The 22,538-nt window shown below is 44.4% G+C and overlaps 2 protein-coding genes and 1 long non-coding RNA gene across 5 annotated transcripts in view; 2 read left to right on the top strand and 1 right to left on the bottom strand.

The window, feature by feature from the left end:
• The window catches only part of TOP3B (DNA topoisomerase III beta), a 61,401-nt gene extending 47,626 nt beyond the window's left edge, over nt 1-13,775 (top strand). The window contains exons 2-17 of one of the 2 annotated variants that reach the window (XM_064466594.1): nt 648-779; nt 1,815-1,921; nt 3,338-3,412; nt 4,351-4,547; nt 4,991-5,147; nt 6,061-6,174; nt 7,008-7,098; nt 7,415-7,569; nt 7,805-7,910; nt 9,105-9,251; nt 9,960-10,133; nt 10,928-11,056; nt 11,316-11,465; nt 11,913-12,013; nt 12,253-12,454; nt 13,244-13,775. In XM_064466594.1, the coding sequence (XP_064322664.1) occupies nt 648-779; nt 1,815-1,921; nt 3,338-3,412; nt 4,351-4,547; nt 4,991-5,147; nt 6,061-6,174; nt 7,008-7,098; nt 7,415-7,569; nt 7,805-7,910; nt 9,105-9,251; nt 9,960-10,133; nt 10,928-11,056; nt 11,316-11,465; nt 11,913-12,013; nt 12,253-12,454; nt 13,244-13,725 (2,519 nt within the window). In that variant the 3' untranslated portion in view covers nt 13,726-13,775. The remainder of the gene's footprint in view (nt 1-647; nt 780-1,814; nt 1,922-3,337; nt 3,413-4,350; nt 4,548-4,990; nt 5,148-6,060; nt 6,175-7,007; nt 7,099-7,414; nt 7,570-7,804; nt 7,911-9,104; nt 9,252-9,959; nt 10,134-10,927; nt 11,057-11,315; nt 11,466-11,912; nt 12,014-12,252; nt 12,455-13,243) is intronic. The other variant, XM_064466593.1, reaches the window with a different exon arrangement.
• A 1,075-nt stretch (nt 13,776-14,850) lies between these two features.
• On the bottom strand, nt 14,851-18,363 carry LOC135315849 (uncharacterized). The gene is made up of 2 exons (XR_010375334.1): nt 16,126-18,363; nt 14,851-16,018 (listed from the first exon to the last, which is right to left on the bottom strand). It is a non-coding gene; the product is annotated as an uncharacterized LOC135315849 (long non-coding RNA).
• A 96-nt stretch (nt 18,364-18,459) lies between these two features.
• The window catches only part of PPM1F (protein phosphatase, Mg2+/Mn2+ dependent 1F), a 28,427-nt gene continuing 24,348 nt past the window's right edge, over nt 18,460-22,538 (top strand). For both annotated transcript variants that reach the window (XM_064466597.1, XM_064466595.1), the window contains exon 1: nt 18,460-18,759. In XM_064466597.1, the coding sequence (XP_064322667.1) occupies nt 18,584-18,759 (176 nt within the window). In that variant the 5' untranslated portion in view covers nt 18,460-18,583. The remainder of the gene's footprint in view (nt 18,760-22,538) is intronic.

The following is a 22,538-nucleotide window of genomic DNA, read 5'->3' as shown; positions in this document are numbered from 1 at the left end:
GGGTGTGGGGTGTCTCCCCGGGGCCTGTGTGTGGGGTGTCTCCCCGGGGTGCTGCAGGGGTTGCTGCAGGCAGGGTGGGGTTCGGAAGCACCCAGACTTGTTCGCCTTGGGGCAGCCGCCGCCGGGGAGTGGTGACTTAGGACAGGTCAGGAAGTAACTGGTTGCGCTTCACGTTCTGTTCGTGCGCTGATGCGTTTCGATTAAAGACCCAAGGAATCTGGTTTTGAGGCTTTATGTAGCTGGAGCGTGTGTTGGTGCATATGGTTTCTAGGAGGTGCCGGCTGGGTATCAAGTGGCTGTCTTGAAATTTTTTAAGCTATAGTAAATCATGTGGAAAACAAAATGCCTTGATTATAACTGTACTACTGGTCTAGAAAACTGGCTGTGTTTTCATAAGGATATTCTGGTGGGAGGGAAAGGGTGGAGGAGATAATGGATAGTTTCAGAAAACGAAAGATGCTTTGAAAAAAAAGTCTAAAGTGATAATTAATGGAAATAAAAATTGGATCAACAAGTAGAATTTTGTGATCAAGAAGACCCTAGCTGTAAGATCTAGGAAAAAGGGAGATGTCGCTTCACACTAAGTAACTGTTACTTCAACAGGAGTTTTTTTAATCTTGTTGGTATTTATGAACTTATTTTCACAGGCAACATGTCATCTCGGAAGGGGCTGAACGGTGCCTGCTCTGTGCATGAGTACACTGGATCATTCGTAGGACAGAGTGCCCATTTCAAGATGACATCTGTCTGCGGTCATGTCATGACTTTGGATTTCATAGGTACTTGTTCATAAAGCATTTTAACTGATACGGCTTGTAAAACCACCAGGGGCTTTTAAGAGGGAAGTACTCATTGTGGAAATAACTCAGGAATAACGTTGGAACTAGGGAGGAAAGGAGGATGAAAAGGTCACTTGGGGTCAGCAGTTCTTGATTTTTGTTTCTAGGTCCCTGGCCGGCTTCTTGCGTGACTTCAGGCACGCCACTTGTGTTTTCTGTGCCTGAATTATGTTTCTGGAAAATGAGGGGAGATGAGGCTCAATCTCGTAGCCTGTGAAAGTGTTCTGGTACTTCGGATGAAAGGTGGTGGAGGAATGCAGAGCCCAAAGGGATATCCTCTAAAGCAGTGTAGCGTGTTGCTGCAAAACAGAGGCGTGGTACAGATAATGCACTAGGAATCCTGTCGCTAGCTTGCTTTGAAGCATGGGACTAGTCCTGTAACTGCTGTATTTCCTCTGATGATAATGACCTCACGAATTTTATGAGGACTAAATTTTGAGTTATTTACGCAGTGCTTTGAAGAGGTACAGTTCATGTAATTGCTAAGCGATATTGCTAACAGCTACTTCAGAAAAATGGAAACGAACAAAGGGCTGGATACGAGCAGGTGGCACAGGGTGCTCGCTGGCATAGCGGGGCTGAGACGTAGCTGGCCGTCAGTAACGAGCAGTACAGCAGACTGCAGCGTGCATGCTACGTGTGCACTGTGAAACACAGGAAAACAGCTCCCTCCCCTCCACCTGGTCGATCAGTTGTACAAACAGAAGGTGTTTTAACAGCTCATGTTAAAACTTCGAAAGGTGTGTAGTATTTATTTTTCCTTCATATGTTTCAAAATGGTAGCTGCGATTCACATAATGCTAAGGGAACCCTTGAGATACAGTAAAGCAAGATGTGCTAGGGCAGAAAGCTTTCAGAGGCAAATCTTGAAAGCCTGGTGTTTTCCAAAGTAATGTTTTTTTGTCTGTTGGTTTTTGGTTGGGGTCTTTTTTAATGTATATTTAGGGCTTTACTTAATGTACTTCTGCTTTTCAGGAAAATATAACAGCTGGGACAAAGTGGATCCAGCAGAACTTTTTAGCAAAGCTCCCACAGAAAAGAAAGAAGCTAATCCCAAACTGACCATGGTGAAGTTTTTACAGGTATTCTTTCTTATGAGATTTATTTGAGATATATCTTTTTTTTTTCCCTTGGTATTCTTTTTCTTTATTTCATTTGGAGTATATTCTGTCTCAAGGATTTACTGTTCTTATTCTTTCTCTATTGGAAGAAGCAATGAGACCTATTTTTATCCTGTCAAGAAAAATAAATGAAATTATTCTGCAGTTCTGGGAAACAATAAAAGCTATTAATAAATCTGAAAGAGCAGTGTGGCATTTTGCTATGAATTAGACCTGCTTTTAAAAAAAAAAACCAAATAAATTCTTACAGGTTAGCTAGCTTTTATTTAAGAACCAGAAGTATAACCCTCTCCCAGCCTTTAGCGTGGGTCGGTTATCTTCACTCTAGCATAAGAAATCGAGTCTGCCTTCCCCACAGATAGTTTTCTGGTGGAGGGTGATGCCAGAGCATTCCATGTCCTTTGTAACAGCTGTTCCATACCTTCCCTCCACTACGGCGGCAGGCGGCTGAGTGAGCCGGTACTGACGCAGCAGGTGCGCAATGTTTGATTTCATAGGTCTATTCACCCGCTTCCCAAAAGCGGGCAGTGTTCGGCAGCGCGCTCTGCGATACGCTACAGTTCTCCTAGGGTTGAAGAGAAATTACTACCTTATTTAATGAGGATTTTCTTCCCTGCAGGAAGTAGGTTTTTGTCAAGGTTAGATCTATTTTATGAGTTTTACTGGTTCTTGCACTGTCTGAAACCTTTGCCTTGTTGAATCCACTTTTGCCATTGCCTTGTGAGGTTTTTTTGACATGCTTCTCAAAATTAGACCGCTGTATGTGTGTTTTGCTTCTAGCAGCAAGTGTGAGGCATAGCTTGTAAATGCCTTCTTTAAAATAGGGCTAGGTTGGTTATTACTCATTCTTCACGTGCGCCCCTCTGAGAGGAAAGTGGCAGTTTGGTTGTTTTTACAAAATAATACTTTCTGAAAGGCAAGTATGTGTGATGTAAAACAGATTCCTGTCAGATAAATTTAGACTTCGGGGTGTCTTTATGGAAAGTGTTTCTTGTTTTGTGGTGGTTTCTTCTTCTGTTTGTTTTTTAAGGATGTGGAGATTAAGGCACAGAAAGGGGACGGGACTGTGCCCGAGGCTGCACAGACTGCGGCAGTTTCAGGAGACTTTCGCTGCTATAGAGCTTTGCTGACTTTTTTTCAGGTCCTGCAGAAAAGCATCTTGTAGGCGGACTTCGGGTCCCATGATGCACAGCTTGCTTCTCTCTTCAGCCGCTGTTTAAGTACCTGCAGACTTGTCGATTCTGCTAGATTCTTCCAATCGTTTTCACACCAAATAAATTATCTCTAATACTTTAAAATAGAAACAAAAAGTATGCAGGTAGTGAGGAGGTAGGTCGTCTCTTGAATTGCTGAACAACTGTGCTAATTTTCTCACAGGTGGAAGGAAGAGGCTGTGATTGCATTGTCCTGTGGTTGGATTGTGATAAGGAAGGAGAAAACATCTGTTTTGAAGTAAGACTTCAATTTTTAAGATTTATAATACTACAGTATATTTGTCTGTGACATACAATACTATCAGCATATTGTTTTGTGGATATGCAGTAAGATTCATACTGAGTTGAATGAAGCCTTAACGGCATGGAGGGCCGTGGTGGAAAAACTCATGTGCTTTTGAGCTCTTACAATGTCAGTTAAAGAGTATAAATCAGTTTCATAGCTGTTGCTCATCTGAGATGAACAATAAGGTCTCTTAAATGTTCGAACATTCCAGTGCTTTGAGAATTGGTCTGTATTTCACAGCTGGAGTAGTATTCTGCTGCCCTTATAAAACTTGATCTCTGTTATCTTTTGGTCATTAAGCAATTGGACACTTCTGAGCATAGAGGCCGCTTTTAAGTGTAGGCTTACCGCAGGAGTGTGGACTCAGCACATAGAAGACACAGAACTAAAACTTTGGTCTGCAAAGGTTTTGGGTTTTGTTTTTTTTTTAACATCCTATTCCCAGAAGTCTACGTAAGAGTATTTTTTGGGTTTTGTTTAAAGAAGCCCACTTTGTCAAGTAATTTTAAAAGTTCTTTAAATACCACTATCCTAACTGGGCCCTAGCAATACATAGAATAACCCCAGACAGAAACTGATACGTATTCACCAAAAGGTGCTGCAGCTGCACCGGTGAATTTCTTTGCACTTAACTAAGAATAGTGCTTCACTTCCCACACTTGCTGTTTAATAAATAAGCTCTTCAGTTTTGCTAATTCTTGATGTACTTCTGGGTGGATAGGCAACACTGCTCTTGCTTATCAGTTGGTGTATTGGCGTGACATCTTACTGAATTAAGAAACGTATCGGCAAATATTTTGTGGAGGGTGGGGTTTTTACTTTAGAGAGAAAAACTGACTTAAGCCCTTACCTTCCAAATACTCTTAAAATATGCTTCTGATCTTCATTAGGTTCTCGATGCTGTTCTTCCTGTAATGAACAAACCTCGTAGCACTGAAAGGACGATCTATAGAGCTAAATTCAGTTCTATTACTGACACAGACATCTGCAATGCCATGAATCACTTGGGAGAACCCAATCGCAATGAAGCTCTTTCCGTGGATGCCCGCCAGGAGCTGGATCTCAGAATTGGCTGTGCATTTACAAGGTGACAGCACAGATTACAGATAGCTTTGTGAAAGGCTCGGGAGTACTGCTCCGTGCATGAAATAAGTCTTGGGACTCTGGTGACTAGTTCTGTTCAGCACCAAACTGAGCAATTTTATGCACAGACAAATAACAAGAAATAGAAATTGCGTTATGGCTTTGAGCTAGATGAAGTCCTATCAGCAGCTATGGTGTGATCTTGTTTTATGATGTTCTCCCACATTTCTTTCGGAATAAACATAATTCTGTGAGGCAAGATAATTATGACTTAATTACCTGTAAGAGATGATCTTTCTCAGAGCACTTTTTTCCTAATGCATGAATGATTTAATAGATTACTTGTATTTGTGTGTATAAGTTAATGAAAACTTTTGCTTTTCATGGGAATGAGAATATTAATGTATTTGTTCCTGGGTTGGGGTTTTTTTTTTTGCCCTCTCTTAGGTTTCAGACTAAATATTTTCAGGGGAAATACGGGAATTTAGACAGCTCCCTCATCTCCTTTGGGCCGTGTCAGACCCCAACACTTGGATTCTGTGTTGAAAGGCATGACAAAATCCAGTCATTTAAGCCTGAGACTTACTGGGTGTTGCAAGCTAAAGTAAGTTTTACAATACTTGTTTGTATATGAGGAATGTATATTTTTACCAAAGAAAGGCATTTATATTTTCATTGTGTTCATTCATAAATTTGTAGCTGCTGACAAGAATTCACAATGCCTACAGTTTGGTCATCTGTTCTCATTCAGTTCACATGTGTGTCACCACTCTCTCAAGAACAGATTCCAGGATGTCAGTTTTCTGTTAAAGTGGTTATTGTCTGCTGCTTATAAGAATTCTTCAGTGCTAACCATCTGAGCTTAGACTCGGCCAAAAAGACTACTTAAAATGGTTTTCTTTTGTTCCCTGGGGTCCCTGGACTGACTGTGTTGTTAATTTGGATCCAGGAATTAATTAGGCTGCCAACAAACATTGGCGTTGCAGAGTATTGGAATTTTAAAGCAAATAAAATGCTCATTGTGTTAATTGGCAATTGAGTCCTCTGAATACTTTGGCAGCTTGCAGCAGTTTTATAGCCTTGCTGCTGTCCAGGCTCTGAGAGCAAACCAGCACGGTTTTACTGCTTGTGATCACAAGGATTTTTTTTTTTAACAAATAAGAGATATATGGTAAAAAGTTGCCATTTTTAGATTTTTAAAAGAAAAAAAGATGAAATCTGGTGTCTACTGTCATCTCTTTTCTGATGCATCTCCTGTGTCTCACAGTAGGAAGTTGTTGGTGCCTGTTTTGAGAGTTTTGTGCTCGCTGATATCGATTGCTTCATATTTATTTTTGTACATGGGAGTTGCATTAAACTGTAGCTAGATCATGTGTCAAACAATTGATTTTACTAAATCAAAATGGTAAACTTTGAATTTCTGCCCATTTTAGCCTTTACTGTTCCCTATGCTAAAAATAAGAAAAATATTTCCGTTAACTGCAGGAATAATTCCAGTCTTTTTTTCGGCCCAATAGGTGAGCCCTGAAAAAGAAAGTTCTCTCACTTTGGACTGGGATAGAGTGAGGGTCTTTGACCGTGAAATTGCTCAGATGTTCCTGAATATAACAAAGATGGCAAAAGAAGCAAAGGTAATAGCATTTACTAAGTGTCAGTAGAGCCATATTTCCTATAAAGGAAATACCATTTAATATTTAATTTGCTGCATATTGGGTTTTTTTTGTTTTGATAAGAGTGTAGAATATCTGTCTCTTGTTTTTGACTCTATTCAACTTTGTGTAAATGAGAATAAAGGGCAAGATTTTTTTTTTAATTGTAGTTCATATTATGCTAGTGCGGTCATCTTGGCAGAAGCTGCTTCTTAATATTGACTTTGGAAATGATCGTCACTCACGATAGGAAGTCTTCATTACTAAACCTGCTAAGAAATACTGTTCAGATCTCTCCAAGCAGACCTCTTATTTCCCATGAGACATTGTATAAATCAGATTTTAATTACTTATGTGGCAATATTCCTGCAGTTAAATTTTTAATCATGTGTATGATACAGTCTTTATAGCCAATTAACTTCTAGTTCTGCTCGGTTCAATACTTGTTTGACAGCATGCTTGGATTTAAGTGCTTATAGCCACCAAGGTTCAAAGGCTGCATGAAGCTTTTAAAAACCAGGATCCTTATAGTTAGGACCATTACTTGGAATAAGCACTAAATCCTTGTAGCACCGAAGTACGTGTGGCTGAGGGAAGGGGGAAGTAAAGAGAGCCATAAGCTACCTTCCTGCGTTCATGATCTCCCGTCAGATTTCCTGAAGTAAAAATATATTGGTCGTTACTGTTTTTACGAAAACAGATATGACAAGAATAGATGATGGTAGGTATGGCACGTGTTTATAGGCATGACTGAAATGATACGTTTGCCAGTTACCAAACTTCAGAACTTTTACTGGGAAAATGCTATTTTCTAGGTAGAATCTGTGAGTAAAAAAGAGAAGGTGAAGCAGAGACCACTGGCTCTGAACACGGTAGAAATGCTACGAGTGGCCAGTGCTGCTTTAGGTATGTGTAAAAGTTCAGATTTTTACACTGTTTTAAAGCAAAATATTTTGGCTTCTCAGGCGAAATAATCAAGGGCGTACCAAATATAGATCGATACCCTCCTCTCCCTATGATAGTTCATTTTGGGGGAAGGATCAAGTTTAGAAAGCTTGTCAGAAGTGACATGTTGGGTAAGATGAAGGTGCCAAGAGTCTTGCGGAAAGGACAAACCATGATTTATTTAAAGGTTTTGATAAAGTATACTATGAGATGCAGCAAACAAGTCATAATCACAGTGATGTGTAGATGACTTTTGTTTTCCTCTATCCCATCTTAGGAATGGGTCCACAACATGCCATGCAAATAGCAGAGCGTCTTTATACTCAGGGTTATATTAGCTACCCTCGAACAGAAACTACCCATTATCCAGAAAACTTTGACTTGAAAGGATGTTTGAGACAACAAGCCAATAATCCTTACTGGGCAGAAACTGTGAGTACATGAAGCTAAACCTGTACTAACAGATCATCCTCTAGTCTGTGCTTTAGAATATATCTTACTTGGTATTTTATGACCTATGGGTCTTCAGAAGCAATAAGTACTGGTAATTGCTTTCATTTATGGATGTTGTACAGACATGGATTTGATCTGAGAAGTTCCTTAACCTGCGAAGAGAGACCCGTTATCCACTTCACCCAGCCTGTTTTCTCTCTCCTCTTTCACCCAGGTAAAAGCATTGCTGTCAGAAGGCATTAATCGTCCAAGGAAAGGCCATGATGCAGGAGACCATCCTCCCATCACGCCAATGAGAGCTGCAACGGAGGCAGAATTGGGTATAGGCAAATTCAGTAGTGTTGCAACACTATGTGAGGAAATTAGTTCCTTGAGGTATAGGAGCCAGTTTGAAAATCCCTGAGTTTCAATAGAAAGTACAATTGTTTGAATAGCAGGAAGCGAAGAGAAAGCAATCTTTATCCAAATTTGAACTTCCAGTGACAGTGAAGTGCAGAGCTGGTCTGCTCTTCGGTAATCGATTTAGGGACCGTGGGACTGCTGAGGAAAAGGAATAGCCAACTTAACAACTTCATGCCTGCTTTCGCTAGGAGGAGTTAGCCCCGGAATAGTAGCCGAAATTTTATTGTGTTTTCGTGCTTGAAAGTCAGGCTTCAACTGCATTTTCATTTAGCGTTTGTGGGTTTTATGTTAAAATGTAACGTTTGCCTTTCTCTACACTGTGATCCCTCAAAAAAGGATTTTAAGTTTATAAGAAAGTGTAGTGATTGTATTGTTTACTAGGAATAGCTAAGATTGTTGTAGAAAACTGACAGCTTTGGATTTTAATGAATCGGTGAAATAATCTCTGATAGAAAACCAAATGCTTTAAAGTTTTGAGTAACTGCACAGGCCACTGAATGGCTGTGTAAGATGTTTTTATATACACAGCAAGATGAAATATGCAAAGCACAGGACTAAGAATTAGAAGCTGTTCATACCAGTGTAACCTTTCGGCTATTCCATTTCCTATCTGTAGATGTGAATAAGGAACTTTATTTTGAAATTTAACCCATATCAGTGTTAATAAGTAGTATTTTAGAGTCATCTGTTGCAGGACTTCAAGCTGACCAGTGTGGCAGTTGCCACTAGGACCCCATTTTAGGTTTTAGATTAGGGTGCGGTCTGTGGTGGCACTAATCAGTAGGTCATTTTGGGTTTCTCTGTATGTCTGTCTTTTTTTTTTAAAGCAAATAAGAGGAGTCTTTTCTACTTTTTCCTCTCATTCAAACAAATTGCAAAACTGGGAGATGGGCTGGCTAAACTAGCCGTCCTTCTCCAAGAGCGTCTGCATGCAGCTCATGTCTGTGTGATGTGACAGTTCTGTAGGCAGGAAATTTTTAAGGGGAAACTGGATGGACTTTTGAGTGTTATTTTCTTTTAGGTACCAGTTTTTCCTGTGGTACTTTTTAGTGCAGATTTTACCCAGAACTTCAGGACTTGAGTTTTGTGGGTAAGATGTTGTTTATCCTCAGGTGGAGATGGATGGCGACTATATGAGTACATATCAAGGCATTTCATCGCCACTGTCAGCGCTGATTGCAAGTATCTACAAACCACCATTTCTTTCAGTATTGGCCCTGAACGTTTTACCTGTATCGGAAAAGTGGTAACTTCACCAGGTAAGACAAATCAGGGAGTAAGTAGATAGCTACAGACTTTTTTTTCCCCATTAATACATTGAATGAACATAAAAGGGAAGCTTTGGGGGAAGTACAATTTTGAAGACATCTTTTGAGCTATTGAGGCCAGAGACCAAATCTTTGTCGTTGTTTCCATACTGCAGTAACAGTAGAAGTCTTTTTTTCATGTAGTAGTCTCAGATTCAATGCCGCGTTTGCCTGCATGAAGACCAGCCTGTTTATAGACAGCAAATGACTTTTCAGTGTTAAATTACACAAAGGTAGATTTTTTTCTTGGGCCTCTGTAAAATGAATGTAGCACCACCACAGATTTTTATGGTAAGCTGGCCCACTAGTCCTTAGTACATTAATATGACGTACTATTTGTATTTCCTTTTTAAGGAGCTCCTCTCATCCATTCTGGCACTGTGCTTTCATTCAAAGAGAGCGTTTACTTTTTGTCGTACATCAGCCTGACTCAAGTCACACACAAAATAGATCTGATGCGGCGTGGTGGGAGATGCCATCTTGTGATATTGTATTGCCTCAGAATTCCTAGCTTCGGGGATTTTCTGCATGTATGGCAGACAGCCTCTTAACTTTGATCTGTATAATGCGGCCCGTGTTACAATTAGAAACCTAAACCTTGGCCTTTTGAAAGCTGTGACGATAAGCTGTCATTATTTTTGTTTGTTTCATTAACTCCAGGGTTCACAGAAATTATGCCGTGGCACAGCATCCCGTTGGAAGAGAGCCTTCCCCACTGTGAGAAAGGAGATCTTTTTCCGATTGGTGAAATAAAACTGCTGGAAAAGCAAACCAGTCCTCCTGATTACCTGACGGAAGCAGAACTTATCACTCTGATGGAAAAGCATGGCATTGGTAGGAACTTGCTTAACTTAGATTATCCTGTAATACGTGCACCAAGAGCGCAGAGTCTGAATCGCTCCTCTGATCTCTCTCTGTCGGTAATGACCTTCCGGTATTCATTTGAATAGGTACAGTAACGATCTCTTCCCCCCCGACTTCAAACCACGATGTCTGTAGTCTCTTAGCAGATGGTAGATTGTCTCTTCCTCCCCGTTCTTTTTCCTTTTTTATTCTTATGCCTAGTTTCTGACCAAAGCACTGTCATTTGGTAACACATCCTTGTCCCTTCTCTGCCAGAAAGAGCCAATGTTTTGTGGAAAAATGCATCTCCTCATTCTTAGGAGTTATTTCCTTTACAGCCTGCTTCAGCTTTGCTGGCTCCAATAGTCCTTATATATGTTATTGTTCAACTTACCACAGTACGACTTTTTTCTTTTTTAATCTGACTTGTTTCCTTTGCATTTTCATAACTTTGTCCAGTCAGAACAAACATAGTCTCTTACTCCGCTGTGTTTTTCCAGAATTAGTGATTGTGAGAATAGGTGTCCTCCCAGTAGTAATTCCTTGGAAGAGATGAAAGAATAAAGGTTAAAACATGTTTCAGGCTTCTCAGAACTGCAAAGGACGTAAGAGTTACTAGACAGAGAAGTTACCCACTAGAAGTTGGGTATCAGTAAAAAGGTACCTGAATTTTAGGTAGTCTCAGGAGCACTATAGCTTGACATAAAACCAGAGAAGTCAGAAATGAGTAATTCAGTGAAAACTCTTTGTTCAGAGTGGGTGTATTGTTTTCCTTTGTGTGGCAGGAACTGATGCAAGCATTCCAGTCCACATTAACAACATTTGCCAGCGAAACTACGTCACCGTGGAGAGTGGTCGGAGACTGAAGCCTACAAACCTTGGCATTGTTCTGGTCCATGGTTATTACAAAATAGGTCAGTTAAATGCTCTTCCCTTTCCATCCTCTTAGCTCCTTTTTCCCTTCAGCATGTCAAGCACGTAAACCACGACACTGTATAAGTAGCATTTCTGTCTGAAATAATGCACCCAGGAAAATATTACTTATTCCAAAGACTATAATAATTAAAACTTGCTGGTTTATTTTGATGGTGGTTTACATATGGACAGTTTCCTACCCCCATTTTTTGATCTTTCATTGCTGCTTCTCTGCTGTTGTCTCTGGTTTTCTGTTAGATGCAGAATTGGTTCTTCCTACGATCCGCAGTGCCGTAGAGAAGCAACTCAACTTAATAGCTCTGGGTAAAGCGAATTATCATCAGGTCCTGGAGCACACCCTTGACATTTTCAAAAGGAAATTTCACTATTTCGTGGATTCTATTGCAGGTAAAACTTTTTTACATGTGGAGTTCTCGATAATCGCTTAATTGTTGCAATGATGCTAGTAGAAAATACTTGTTTATTAGGTTCTTTTCAGAGGTTTAGGCTTACTGAGAAGGTGTGTTCCAGGACTGGAAGTTTTGAGTCAAATTAAGTTGCTCTCTGAAAAGAAATGGACTGAATCATGGCTCCAAAACTCTACTTCAGATTTATTTTGTGACTGTGCAGTGGGGAGTTTCAAAAACTTCAGACTAGCTGAGGTACTTACTCTTGTGTGTTTGTACATGCTCACTGCAAAACACTGTGTATTCAAAAAATCTTCCTAAAGAGGGAAGAGCATTTTGAGTAAAATATTTTCGTTCCCACTTCTTCACAGGTCCTGTAGATGATTTTGTGCAAGATTTCCTCTTAAGAACTGAAATTCTTACATAAATGTGACTATCTCTTTCGCAGGTATGGATGAGTTGATGGAAGTGTCTTTTTCACCCTTAGCTGCCACGGGTAAACCTCTTTCCCGCTGCGGTAAATGCCATCGTTTTATGAAGTATATTCAGGTAAGTTCACTCATGCTTGGGATTTAAATTTCACTTGCTGGGGGGGCATTGAGCAGAAAACCCTTTTCCATTAGTGAATTTGGATTCAAATGTGGTTGTCGAGTGCATTTCTAAAACATAAAGCCTGATGGAGTTTCTCCGCGGGGCACAAACCAGAGAGCAGCCCCAGCTGGATTTACTGCATGTTTGAACACTGCTTGATGCTACAGTTATTCAGGAGGCTTGTATTCTATTTCCAGGCCAAACCGAGTCGTCTGCACTGCTCTCATTGTGATGACACCTACAGCCTCCCACAGAATGGTACCATTAAACTCTACAAAGAGTTGCGTTGCCCCCTAGATGACTTTGAGCTGGTGCTGTGGTCATCTGGATCCAGAGGAAAGAGCTACCCACTCTGTCCATACTGTTACAACCATCCTCCCTTCAGGGACATGAAAAAAGGTAGGAATTATGTAAACGTGCAGAGATCAACCTCACTTGAAATAAATTAGGTGCAGTCTATACAGTGTGCTTTTTCGTAGTTTTTAATCACTGTTGTTTAATATAAAGTACAGTTCAAATTAGATTACAGATACCTAAAATTCACATCAAACTTGCTGACCAAAATTTATTAGTTAACCCGTTTCTGCGCGCACAGTAGGTGACCTTCGTAACACCCAGTATGCAGTGAAAACCACTGAGATTCTGACACCTTGCTAACTGGAGTATAGATTAAGACCAGGTCTTGAGAGTGTTTCGATACTGAGACAGATGGTGTGTCAAAAGCTGTTGAAGGATGTAAGCAGGGGTAAAAGTTGCAGTTAGTCTGGTAACTGTGAGACCAAAACTTCAAGTAGTGCATTTGAAGCTCTGAGTATCAGGAGCTTTTTGGCATCTTTTTATTACCACTTTTTAATTAATTAAAAATGTCTTGCACTAACAGTGGGTAGTGCAAGTATAAAGTAGCAGTTAGGAGACATACAAGTAAGTGTCCAAACTGCCTGTACTGCACAGTACGCGGTATCTGGCAATTCTGAAAGCCATTACAGAAAAACTTTTGAGGAAGGGATTATTCTGAACCTGTGAAAAGGGAAGTTGCTGTTCGGGGAGCGGTTCCGTTCTTTAGTGATTTAGAAAACTTACATATACTAAGTTGTCACTGATTCCTGTGTCTTGAGTCCTCCAAGCTGGGTAGTGTGGGTAGTGATATCAGGGGTTCCTCGTGGTACGGTTTTACTCTTCTTTCCCCAGGAATGGGCTGTAACGAATGCACCCACCCCACGTGCCAGCATTCCCTTAGCATGCTTGGAATTGGGCAGTGCGTTGAATGTGAGAATGGGGTTCTGGTGCTGGACTCGACGTCCGGCCCCAAGTGGAAGATGGCATGCAACAAATGCAACGTGATTGTGCACTTCTTTGAGAATGCCCACAAAGTTCGAGTGTCGCCGGAGACCTGTGACTTGTGTGATGCAGCCCTTGTGGACGTAGATTTTAACAAAGCCAAATCCCCTCTGCCTGGTGATGAGACCCAGCATTCAGGCTGCGTGTTCTGTGATCCTGTGTTTCAAGATCTGGTGGAGCTGAAACATGCAGCCATGAGGCACCCCATGCACCGTGGCGGACAAGGAAAAAGGCAAGGCCGGGGAAGAGGTAAAGGCCGGAGGCCTGGAGGAAGACTCAATCCAAAGAAACCCAAGGACAAAATGGCAGCTCTGGCTGCTTACTTTGTATAACGGCCACACAACAGAAAAATAAACTTCTTATAAAAAATTGTTTCCCTTTAAGTTCATTTTTAAGTGTTTTTGATCTTCACTGCTTTCCTGTCCTTAGAAAAGTTAAACACCTTAGATCATTGTACACCTTGATTTAATCGCAAAACAAATTCTTCTGGATGATGAGTTAGTCACTGCGTGAGCCTTTAAACGTTTAGTTGGAATTCACTGGTCCAAATAGAGCTTACAAATAGAAGGGAGACGTAAGAAGTCTACCTAGACCGTTACCTGGGGCTGACAGAAAGGAAATGAAATTTCCCTCTTCTGTCATTTGTGGGGCCTTTGGCAGCAGTACAAGTGCCAGGAATATAAGAGCTGATTAAGATCAGTGATATGCTGCTGTAGTCTTCAGGTGTGGAAGGAGACTTGTTTCATCTGACTTTGAATCTTCAAAACTAATAAATGATTAGCAGCAGTCAGATTTTTAAATTACATCTGCAATAGCAAGAGCACCACTTCAGACCTGTCACTCTGCTGCATAAGAGAATAAAGCCAAGAGACGTACAAAATGGAAATTGTAAATGTGAAGGGGGATATTGGCACTGAGCAGTGATTCCCACATTATGGTCTGTGCAGCCAAGTCAATAACCTTTGGTCAACGGGCCCCAGTTAACTGAGACCGTCTCCCGCTGCAGGAGGTCAGAGTACCCATGCTGCTGTTTTCCTCTTGTGTTCACACCGCTGATCATACCTGATCAGACAGTTTGTACCGTCTGTACTACAAATTGTCGCTTCAGTGTTGGTTAGTTTTGTTGTCAAGAGGAGGGCGTCCTCGTCTTTTTTGTGGAGCTGTGTCTAACCACTGTGACGCTGGGTGCCGCATCACAAAATCTAGTTGTACCAATGCATAATGTTCTCTCCTTTCCTTCCATGTGTGCGTAGCTGATCCTATCTGGTCATCTGATTGAGTACAGTTTGTATCGCCTGTACCCCCAAAACAGTTTCAGCACTAGTCGTTGGATGGGAGGATGCCATCGCCGTTTTACCTGGTGCAAAGGCTCCTGCATTCAGACACGGGCTGTGCAGAGAGCGACTTGGCACGTGATTCGCTGGCAATGGAAAGGAAAGACAAGTCCCTGCAAAAGGTAACGTACAACTCTGTTTTAATTGGCGCAGCGTGTGCATTTACTGAACAAGGGATCACGGACGAAACACCACAGCCCCAAGCCTGTTCCTCTGATCAAACGTTTATATGGTTACAGCTCAGACATGAACTGTGTTTTAATAGTATTGCTTAAAAGACCCAGCCATAGGTAGAAGTTTCTTTTTTTGTAGTCTTGTTTGGTTTTTTTTCCGAAGTAAAAATAAACTGCCTTTGCAACTCCCTTAGCCTGGAGCTGGTAGCTGCTTTTCATGTTTTAAAGGTCATTTGCTGTCATGTCTCAGAGCCTAGTTCTTAGCATAAACTATAAGAGCTTTCCAGGTGCTTGTATTGAGTTGTTGAAGTCCTCTCTTAGGCTGTAGCCTGCTTCGGTACATGAGGATACGGCTCTGAGAATGCCTGCGTGCTCAGCTGGCTCCTGCTGCTGTGTACGGCGCTGGCCGTTGGCTGGCATTTCCCTCCTCCTCGGGAGGCGGTGGCCCTGGAAGCGTGGGAGACCTGTTGTCACTCGTTCTTCTGGCTTCTGAGCTGTGTAAGAACGCTTTTCTTTCTCCAAGCATGGCTCTTATTTTGGCCATTGGCAAACAAATTTTCGCTTGTAAAATCCCTTTGCTGTATTAGCGCCAGTGGAAATAAATAGCTGGGACCTTGCTCTTAAGAACGAGCTGTTTACATGTTCTGGCAGACTTCAGTGGCTCCCTTCTCCCTACCACAAATGGGCACGTTCTTTCTGATACGGATCTATGAGTAACTGCGAACGGCCATTCAGAACCATCGGTGCCTGTGCCTGAGGAGCAAAGGCTTTGGTTTTGTTCTGCACCAGCTGCCAGAGAAGCTTGTTCTCCCTCAGCAGCCGGGCAGCGCAGGGCGGCCACAGCCTGGGAGAAGGCTGTGCACGGTGCAGGGGGTGCCACAGTGGGCTCTTAGTGCCGCGGCCTGGCACACAGGTTGGTGGTGGCAGTTGTCTCTGACGGGAGCGGAAAGAATGCAGCAGTGATGAGCGTTTTCAGTTTCTTCTTGAAACTTAGAGGCACATTCCTGGGATTGCTTTAAAAGGTACAAGAGAGCAAGAAACTCCCTAAAATGCTGAAGTCCCTGGAGATGTCTCTAACGTTAAGGTGACTGCTACATGTCTTATGTCTGCGGTTCTTACTGGAACAATGAAAGGAATTACAGCTTATGAAATAAATCTCTTCTACTTTCAGTTGATATTCCATGGGAAAAGCTCAGGGGAGAGCTTTTGTTGTTTAGGAAGTTACCTTTGAAATAGCACCATTCACTCAGGAGGTTGATTTGGCTCCCATTGCTGATGAAAGAATAAAAATGAACTGACCCGTATGAAAGGGCTGCACGCTTGGCCCTGCTGAGATGGCACTAGCGTGACCTCGGAAGCTTGCTTTTCTCAGCCTGGGAAGAGGGGGGTAGCAGCTGCTCTCCCTAGAAAGTTGGTGCCAAAGACAGACAGACAGCGTGGTGCTTGGGATTAAGAGGACTATCAAAATACAGATTTTTGATCTGATCGTTACTTATGTGTGGAAGGAAAAGAAGGATTAGATCTCTGATAGGAGCAGGGAAAGAACATGGCAGACAAAAACCATCTGTCTGGAAGTGATCAGTAGCCATTTTACGGCTAGTAAGGCTGAAGGGGTGATGTCATTCCACATCTAGGGCTGCTCTCTCCAACATCATTCAACTATTTAAAATCAGTTTTTGTTCTTGGAACTGCCAGCAGGGAGTGATCACAGCAGGGATGTTGCAGGACACAGGCTACTCTAGTTTAGCCTGGGAATGCAAAGGGAAGAGGTGGGATAAGAATCTCCTGAACTGTAGTGGCTTAGAAATCTCTGAAAACCTCAGCAGCCTCTGTTGCTGAGCACAGGTAGCTGTGTGCCCAGTGCCTCAATCTGTCATGAATCCTGAACTGGTGCTAGGTTGAAGTCCTCGTACTAGGGGTTCAGAGCACTCGGGTCCTTCATAAAACTGAGCATCCCACCGCTGAATTAAAAGCCTGCTTAAACAGTGCAATAGTGGCCCTCTCTTTTTTCATTTTATTTAGATTCATTTTTATGGGATTCTCTATGAAGTATCCTAGTATTAAAAAAAAAAAAAAATCAAGTTTTGAAAGCATTAATGGGGCTTCCCCTTTCCTTTTCAGAGAGCTCTTGCAATTAAAAAAAGTGTGAAGTCTGTGTTTCTTAGCTTATTCAGTGGAATGGGGACCAAATGAGCTCACGCTCTGAAGCAGAGGTGTCTGAGAAGGAGAAAACAAGGAATGGAGGTGCTGCAAGCATTTGCAGTACCTCAATTCCTTGTTTTCTCCATTATTTCACTGAACATGTACTAGTGCTTCCGGGAAGTGTGTTCCCTGTCCTGGCTTTGCAGCATCTGGTGTTATTCCTTCCTCCTCTAAAGATGTTCTGTCCAGTTACCCCTGGAAGATACAAGGTAAGGACAGAATCCTTATCGCTGTCTTGATACCTGAAGTAAAGGGTATTTCTAGTTGTGCACACTGGAAACGGCTGCTGTTTGGAAGGTAAGACGTGTCACCTGTTTGTGTCTGGATGTTCGGATATGGAAGAGGAGATGGGGAATGGAAATAGCATTCAAGATGGTATCGTTGCAGGGGAAGGAGTTCTGAGGTTTGGGGTTTATTTTCCCCCCAAACTGAATATTCAGGTTAATGCCTTGATAAAACTATGTGTTTAATACTTAGCAAATGAAAGGCCCGTGTTTTATGGTATTAAAAATCAGAAAGCCAGATAGACAATAAACTGGGGTCCTGTTTTTGGGAAGGACTTTTGCCGTTTCTCGGGTGGGATTAAAGAATGGTGTTGTGCTTTGGTAGTACACTTCAGCAGAGTTACCGAGCGCTGCGTGACAGCGCGAGGCAGGACGGGGTTTTAGTCGATATGCTGTAAATACCCCAAAGGGCCCGAAAGACGTAGGCGAGAGGTCAGCGCGAGCGTCCCGGCTGCCTGTGCCGTACCAACCTCACAGGGGGGTTGATGCCGTGTTCTTTTTGTGAGTCTGGGGTTCAGGACCGTCAGTCACGCTTCTCCTGGAAGACTCCAGCTTGGGACAGAGATTGTTCCGTCTCGTTTCCTGACAGTCCCGTTTCTGAGCCAGACGTGTCCGTGAATGAGCAAGAAACGGTGGTAGGTGATGTGGCGGACGTGTTTAACTGCAACTAGTGCGAGAAACAGGTCAGCTTGCCGTCGTGCTGGCCGAGACGCCGAGGCCGTTACCGCACAGTCCCGTGCTTCTGCCGGCGGGGCGGTTCTGAGGGCGGGCGCGGGCGTTTTGCAGTGAATTATGGGCCCCAGAGCCTGGCGTGGCTGCGGGCCCGCGGCTGCTGGGCCTTTTTAGAGTCACTTCGGCGGGAACGGGAACAACCGCGGGGGGGGCCCTGTGCGACCCCCACACCCTGCCGGGGAACGGCTGCTTCCGGGTGGAACGCGGTTGCGGGGGGCGGGCCGGGGACACGCCCTTCCGCCCCACCCGTCCGGCCGCGGGGCCGCCCTGCCCCGCCCCCGCATACCAGGCATCGCGCCTGGCCGCGCCCCCTGCGCCTGGCCACGCCCCCTGCGCGGCGCTTAAAGGGGCCGTCAGTGGGGCCGCTGCCCTCGCCCTCCGCTCGCCGGCCCGGCCTGCCCCCGGCCCGCTCCGCTCCCGGCGAGGCGGCGGCGGCCGGGCAGCGCGCCCCAGCGCCGCCCCGCCATGGCGCTGGAGGGGGAGGCGGCCGGGGCTCCCCTGAGCTCTTTTCTGAGGGACTTCCCGTCCCCGCTGGGCCCGGGGGAGCCGCTGCCGTGGAGCCCGGCGGGGAGCGGCGCCCTCAGCAAGGCCGAGGTGCCGGGCGCGCTGGCGGAGCGGGCGCGGAGCCTCCTGGGCGGCAGGTGAGGCGGGGCGGGAGGGCGGGCGAGGGGCTCCCCTCAGGGCCGGGGCGATGGGGTCCCCTTAGGGCCGCGGCGGGCGGCGCGTCCCCCGCTCCCGGAGCTGCCCAGCCGCGGCCGGGCCTGGCGGTGCCGGGGCGGGAGGCGCCGGGCAGGCCCGCCCAGCCTCTCCTGGGGGGGTTTCACCTTCTCGTATTATAATTTATTCATTGCTTTTGCGGTGTTCTCCTGAAAGCTGGGCGTTCGGTAGCGTGCTTCTGCCACAGGCCTCCTGCCGGGACCCGCGCCCTCCGCAGTGTTTCCGCTCCGGCTGCGTGAGAGTGTAAATCGCAGCCCCGCAGCTCCCTGGCAGGGCGAGCCTTGCGGGGCAGTGCCAGTGTTCGGATGCGGGCCCCCGGCTGGGGCGGGACGGGTGGCGAGGGGCAGCCTGCCCGGCCCCTCCCGGCTTGTCCTGGCGGGCGGGACGGGCTCGCGCGGTGTCCCCAAGCTGGTGTTTTCCCAGAACTTCAAGAGCTAGAAAACGCAGCTCTTCTTCCAGTGACGTTCCTGCCATCCCCTGGTTTCAGGAGAGGCGTCTTACGACCTTCATCCTCATCGGTTTAGGCATCCTCTTTAACACCGCTAAGACCTTGGATGTGACTTATTTGCTTTGGCAAACTAGTGCTTCACCGAGAACAAGTCCTCTTGCGCTAACCCCTTGCTTGATGCTCTCAGCGTCTGCTCCCCGAGGCACCTCAGCGCAGGGCCCGCGTGCTCTGGGTTTTGGGAAGTTCCTACCACGGTCTGCTTCATTAAAGCGTGTGGCTGGAGTCCACAGCAGGGATTGTGGATGGTCTAAAAAAAAAAGTTGTCCGAGCGGAGAGCTGGCTTTGTGCTGTGGTGCTGGGGATGCTAGTGAAGAGAGGGAGTTCAGGGAGACTGGTTCTCGTTAGGTGTGCTGAATGTTACCTGGAATTTTATAAAGAGACGGGAAACAGGGTTGGAATGACTTGTCTCCCGAGCTACTGTCTGGTGAGTTCGTGAACGCTGAATAGATTTTGTTGTTGTTGAAAGCGTATAGGTGATTTTGGGGTACTTCAGTTGCCTTAAGTTACTTCTGTGCTTTATATTACATACATGTTTCTGGACCTCGTTCGGTTAAATGGTGTGCCTAAACCCAAAAATGAGAAATGCATATGAAAAAAAAAGGTTTTTACGCTGTAGTTGAAAAAGACCCAGCTGATCGTTGCATTACTTAATTGTGCTTTGACTAATTTGCTCTTGAACAAAACACAGCTGTTGCAGTCCTAAAAGAGATTAAAAATTCATCCTGTGCACTGAATCTTTGACCTCGTTGGAGCAAGAGTGATTCTGCATGAGCACTTTAAAGAACAGAGTAGTGCTAGTCTTGAACAAATACTTATCATATGGTAACCCGTCTGCCACGTGGGCCAGGGTAATGTCTTCTAAAATGGTTTTAGAGAAGAAGGTATGAAGCTGTAGCGATACGGGGTAGGTTCTTCAAACTACAGTGATTTTTAAAACAGTGTTTCCGAGTTACATATCTGCTAACATTCTGTTGTTCTCTAGCGGGCATATTAGCAAGTGGAAGCAGAAAGAGAATGCTGCTTTTGCAGCGCTCTCGTCTCACCTGTCACTTCAGGTGTTTACACAGAACCGAGCCTGCCCTGTCAGAAGCTGCATTTTTCACATACCTGCCCTGCAGCCAGCGCTGCTGTCTCAGCAGCCTGCATCCGTGCAGCCTCCTAATTCTGAGCTGGCAAAAATAAAAAAAGACAGCTGAAGAAAGCCAAGCAGAACAAAAGTGCATCAATCCACTTATTTATGCTTCTCTTCATAAAGTGTACTTGGGAAACAGAAATACATACAGAAAGTGTTTTTACGAATTCTCGCGGCTGCCTGCAGGCGAAACAGGGACGCAGCCCAGTGAGTGAAGCTGTGCTTGGGCGCAGTGCAGCGTGCCTGGAGTGTCACACGTGGGGATCCCAGCAGACTTACGGCTCGGTTTTGGACTCCTGTGGCAAAGAGAAGCCTCGTTTTGCAATTGCAAAAGGGTTGCAGTTTCCTCTTGGGTAGGCAGAGTTCTTGCATGTGGAGGAAAAGACTGGTAGAGCCTAAGGCCAAGACAGGAATCTGGTGTTTTGGAAGTGCAGGCCCTCTTCTTATAATTCCTGTAGTTAAGGACCAAAACTGAAGTCTCTGACTGTGTGAGAAATTGCCAAGCATCATGCTTTCTTCCCTGCGTGCCCAGGTTTGCTACTGCAGATCAATGCAAAATGCAGTTTTGAAGGATAAATAAACTTTTCAGTTGATCTGAATTTCCCCAAATCCTCAATAAAGTAGATCAGGGAACATAAGGAAATAGGAGAAAGAAGGATGCAAAAGGTTTTAAGAAAAATAAGGGGAGGGGTGATGCTTACAAGACATGTAAATGTGTAAAAGTTGTTAAAGATGCAGAAGCAACGCCAGATGAGGAAGCGAGTTCGTGGGAGGTCACTGGAGCGTAGATCTGCTGTGGCAGGCTATTGCGGTAGCGTCCCTAATGCACAGATGGCAGCTGGGTGCCAAATATAGGCATTCAGCTATTACGGTGTCAATATAACCAGGTTTAACACTACGAAGATGTTACTGGATGTGCCTTGCTGACTTCTGGCATTGATGCTTGTTCTGTACGTCCTCAGTTCGAGACTTCTTTAATGCTCCAGCATTGCTGAGCGTATTTTACAGGATGATTAGTAATGATGAAGGGTATCTCTGTAGATCAAAGTGTTACTGTGTAAGCACTGTGAGTTTGGCACGTAGCTCTGCTTATTTCTGCGGTGTCGGATACTTCATTTGCACCCACGCAGATGTGTGGGTCATGCCTTGAAGGGCCCAAGCCGCTAAAGGTCCAGCAATATCTTTGGCTCATGAGAAAACATATGGTGATGTTTAGCTTGTCCTTCTGGTTGCTTGAGGCATAAACCTTTGTGTCGTCGCAATGAGAAATATTCTTCCTCCGCCACCACTCAGGATTGCTCTCTCGAGAGAATGGGGTAAGGGATGACATTTGTTAGGTCCAGTGAGGAGTTTCTGAATGCTCTTGCTTCTCTAAGGCTGCACGTGTCTCTTACATGGAAGCAGCTGGATATCTCAGGCTACCCCCCTTGAACGCCTTTACTAGTCTAAAATGAATTATTTTAACAATCTGCAAATGCAGCTAGCATAGCCAAACACTAGCTGAGGCGCTTTTGCTTCCTGGCAGGACTCAGGCTTAAATTGCTGATCCAGTGAAGCTTTGCAGATGTTTCTACTTTGAATAATTCATTTAAATCAATGGAACTGCCTGCCTGGTATGGAGCTAAATTCATAAATTCTGAAGAACTGGGGCAGGCTTAAGTAATCTTGCTTTGCGGAATTTTAATTAACATACACTTTTGGGTAAGAGCTGTGTGTTCCGACAATCTGTGGAAGTGGGTCAATGCGAGTGAAGCGTCCAGTCATTGCTTGCTTCCAGAGCTTTAGAAATGAACCTGAAATGTTACCAACTTGTACTGGAACAGAAGGTGAGATGAAATCAGACCCCCAAGTACAGAAATTCCTCCTTGCCCTTGATAGGAGCTGAAACTGGTATGACCATCCTGTGACATAGCCAAAGAACAATGTGAAATTCCAGCAGCCTTCCTGTTTGAGGAGACTTCACTGCAATAACAGCTGTGAGTCTTCGGCTTCCTGCTCTGCCCCCTCCCAAACGATCCACTGTGCTTCATCGGTCGGTTGCCTCAGCATCCTGTTTTGTGTCT

This window comes from Phalacrocorax carbo, chromosome 15, assembly GCF_963921805.1.
Source record: "Phalacrocorax carbo chromosome 15, bPhaCar2.1, whole genome shotgun sequence".
In the NCBI taxonomy this organism is placed as follows: Eukaryota; Metazoa; Chordata; class Aves; order Suliformes; family Phalacrocoracidae; genus Phalacrocorax; species Phalacrocorax carbo.
The sequence above is the reverse complement of the archived record's forward strand: the minus strand, read 5'-3'. Positions and strand labels throughout refer to the sequence as shown.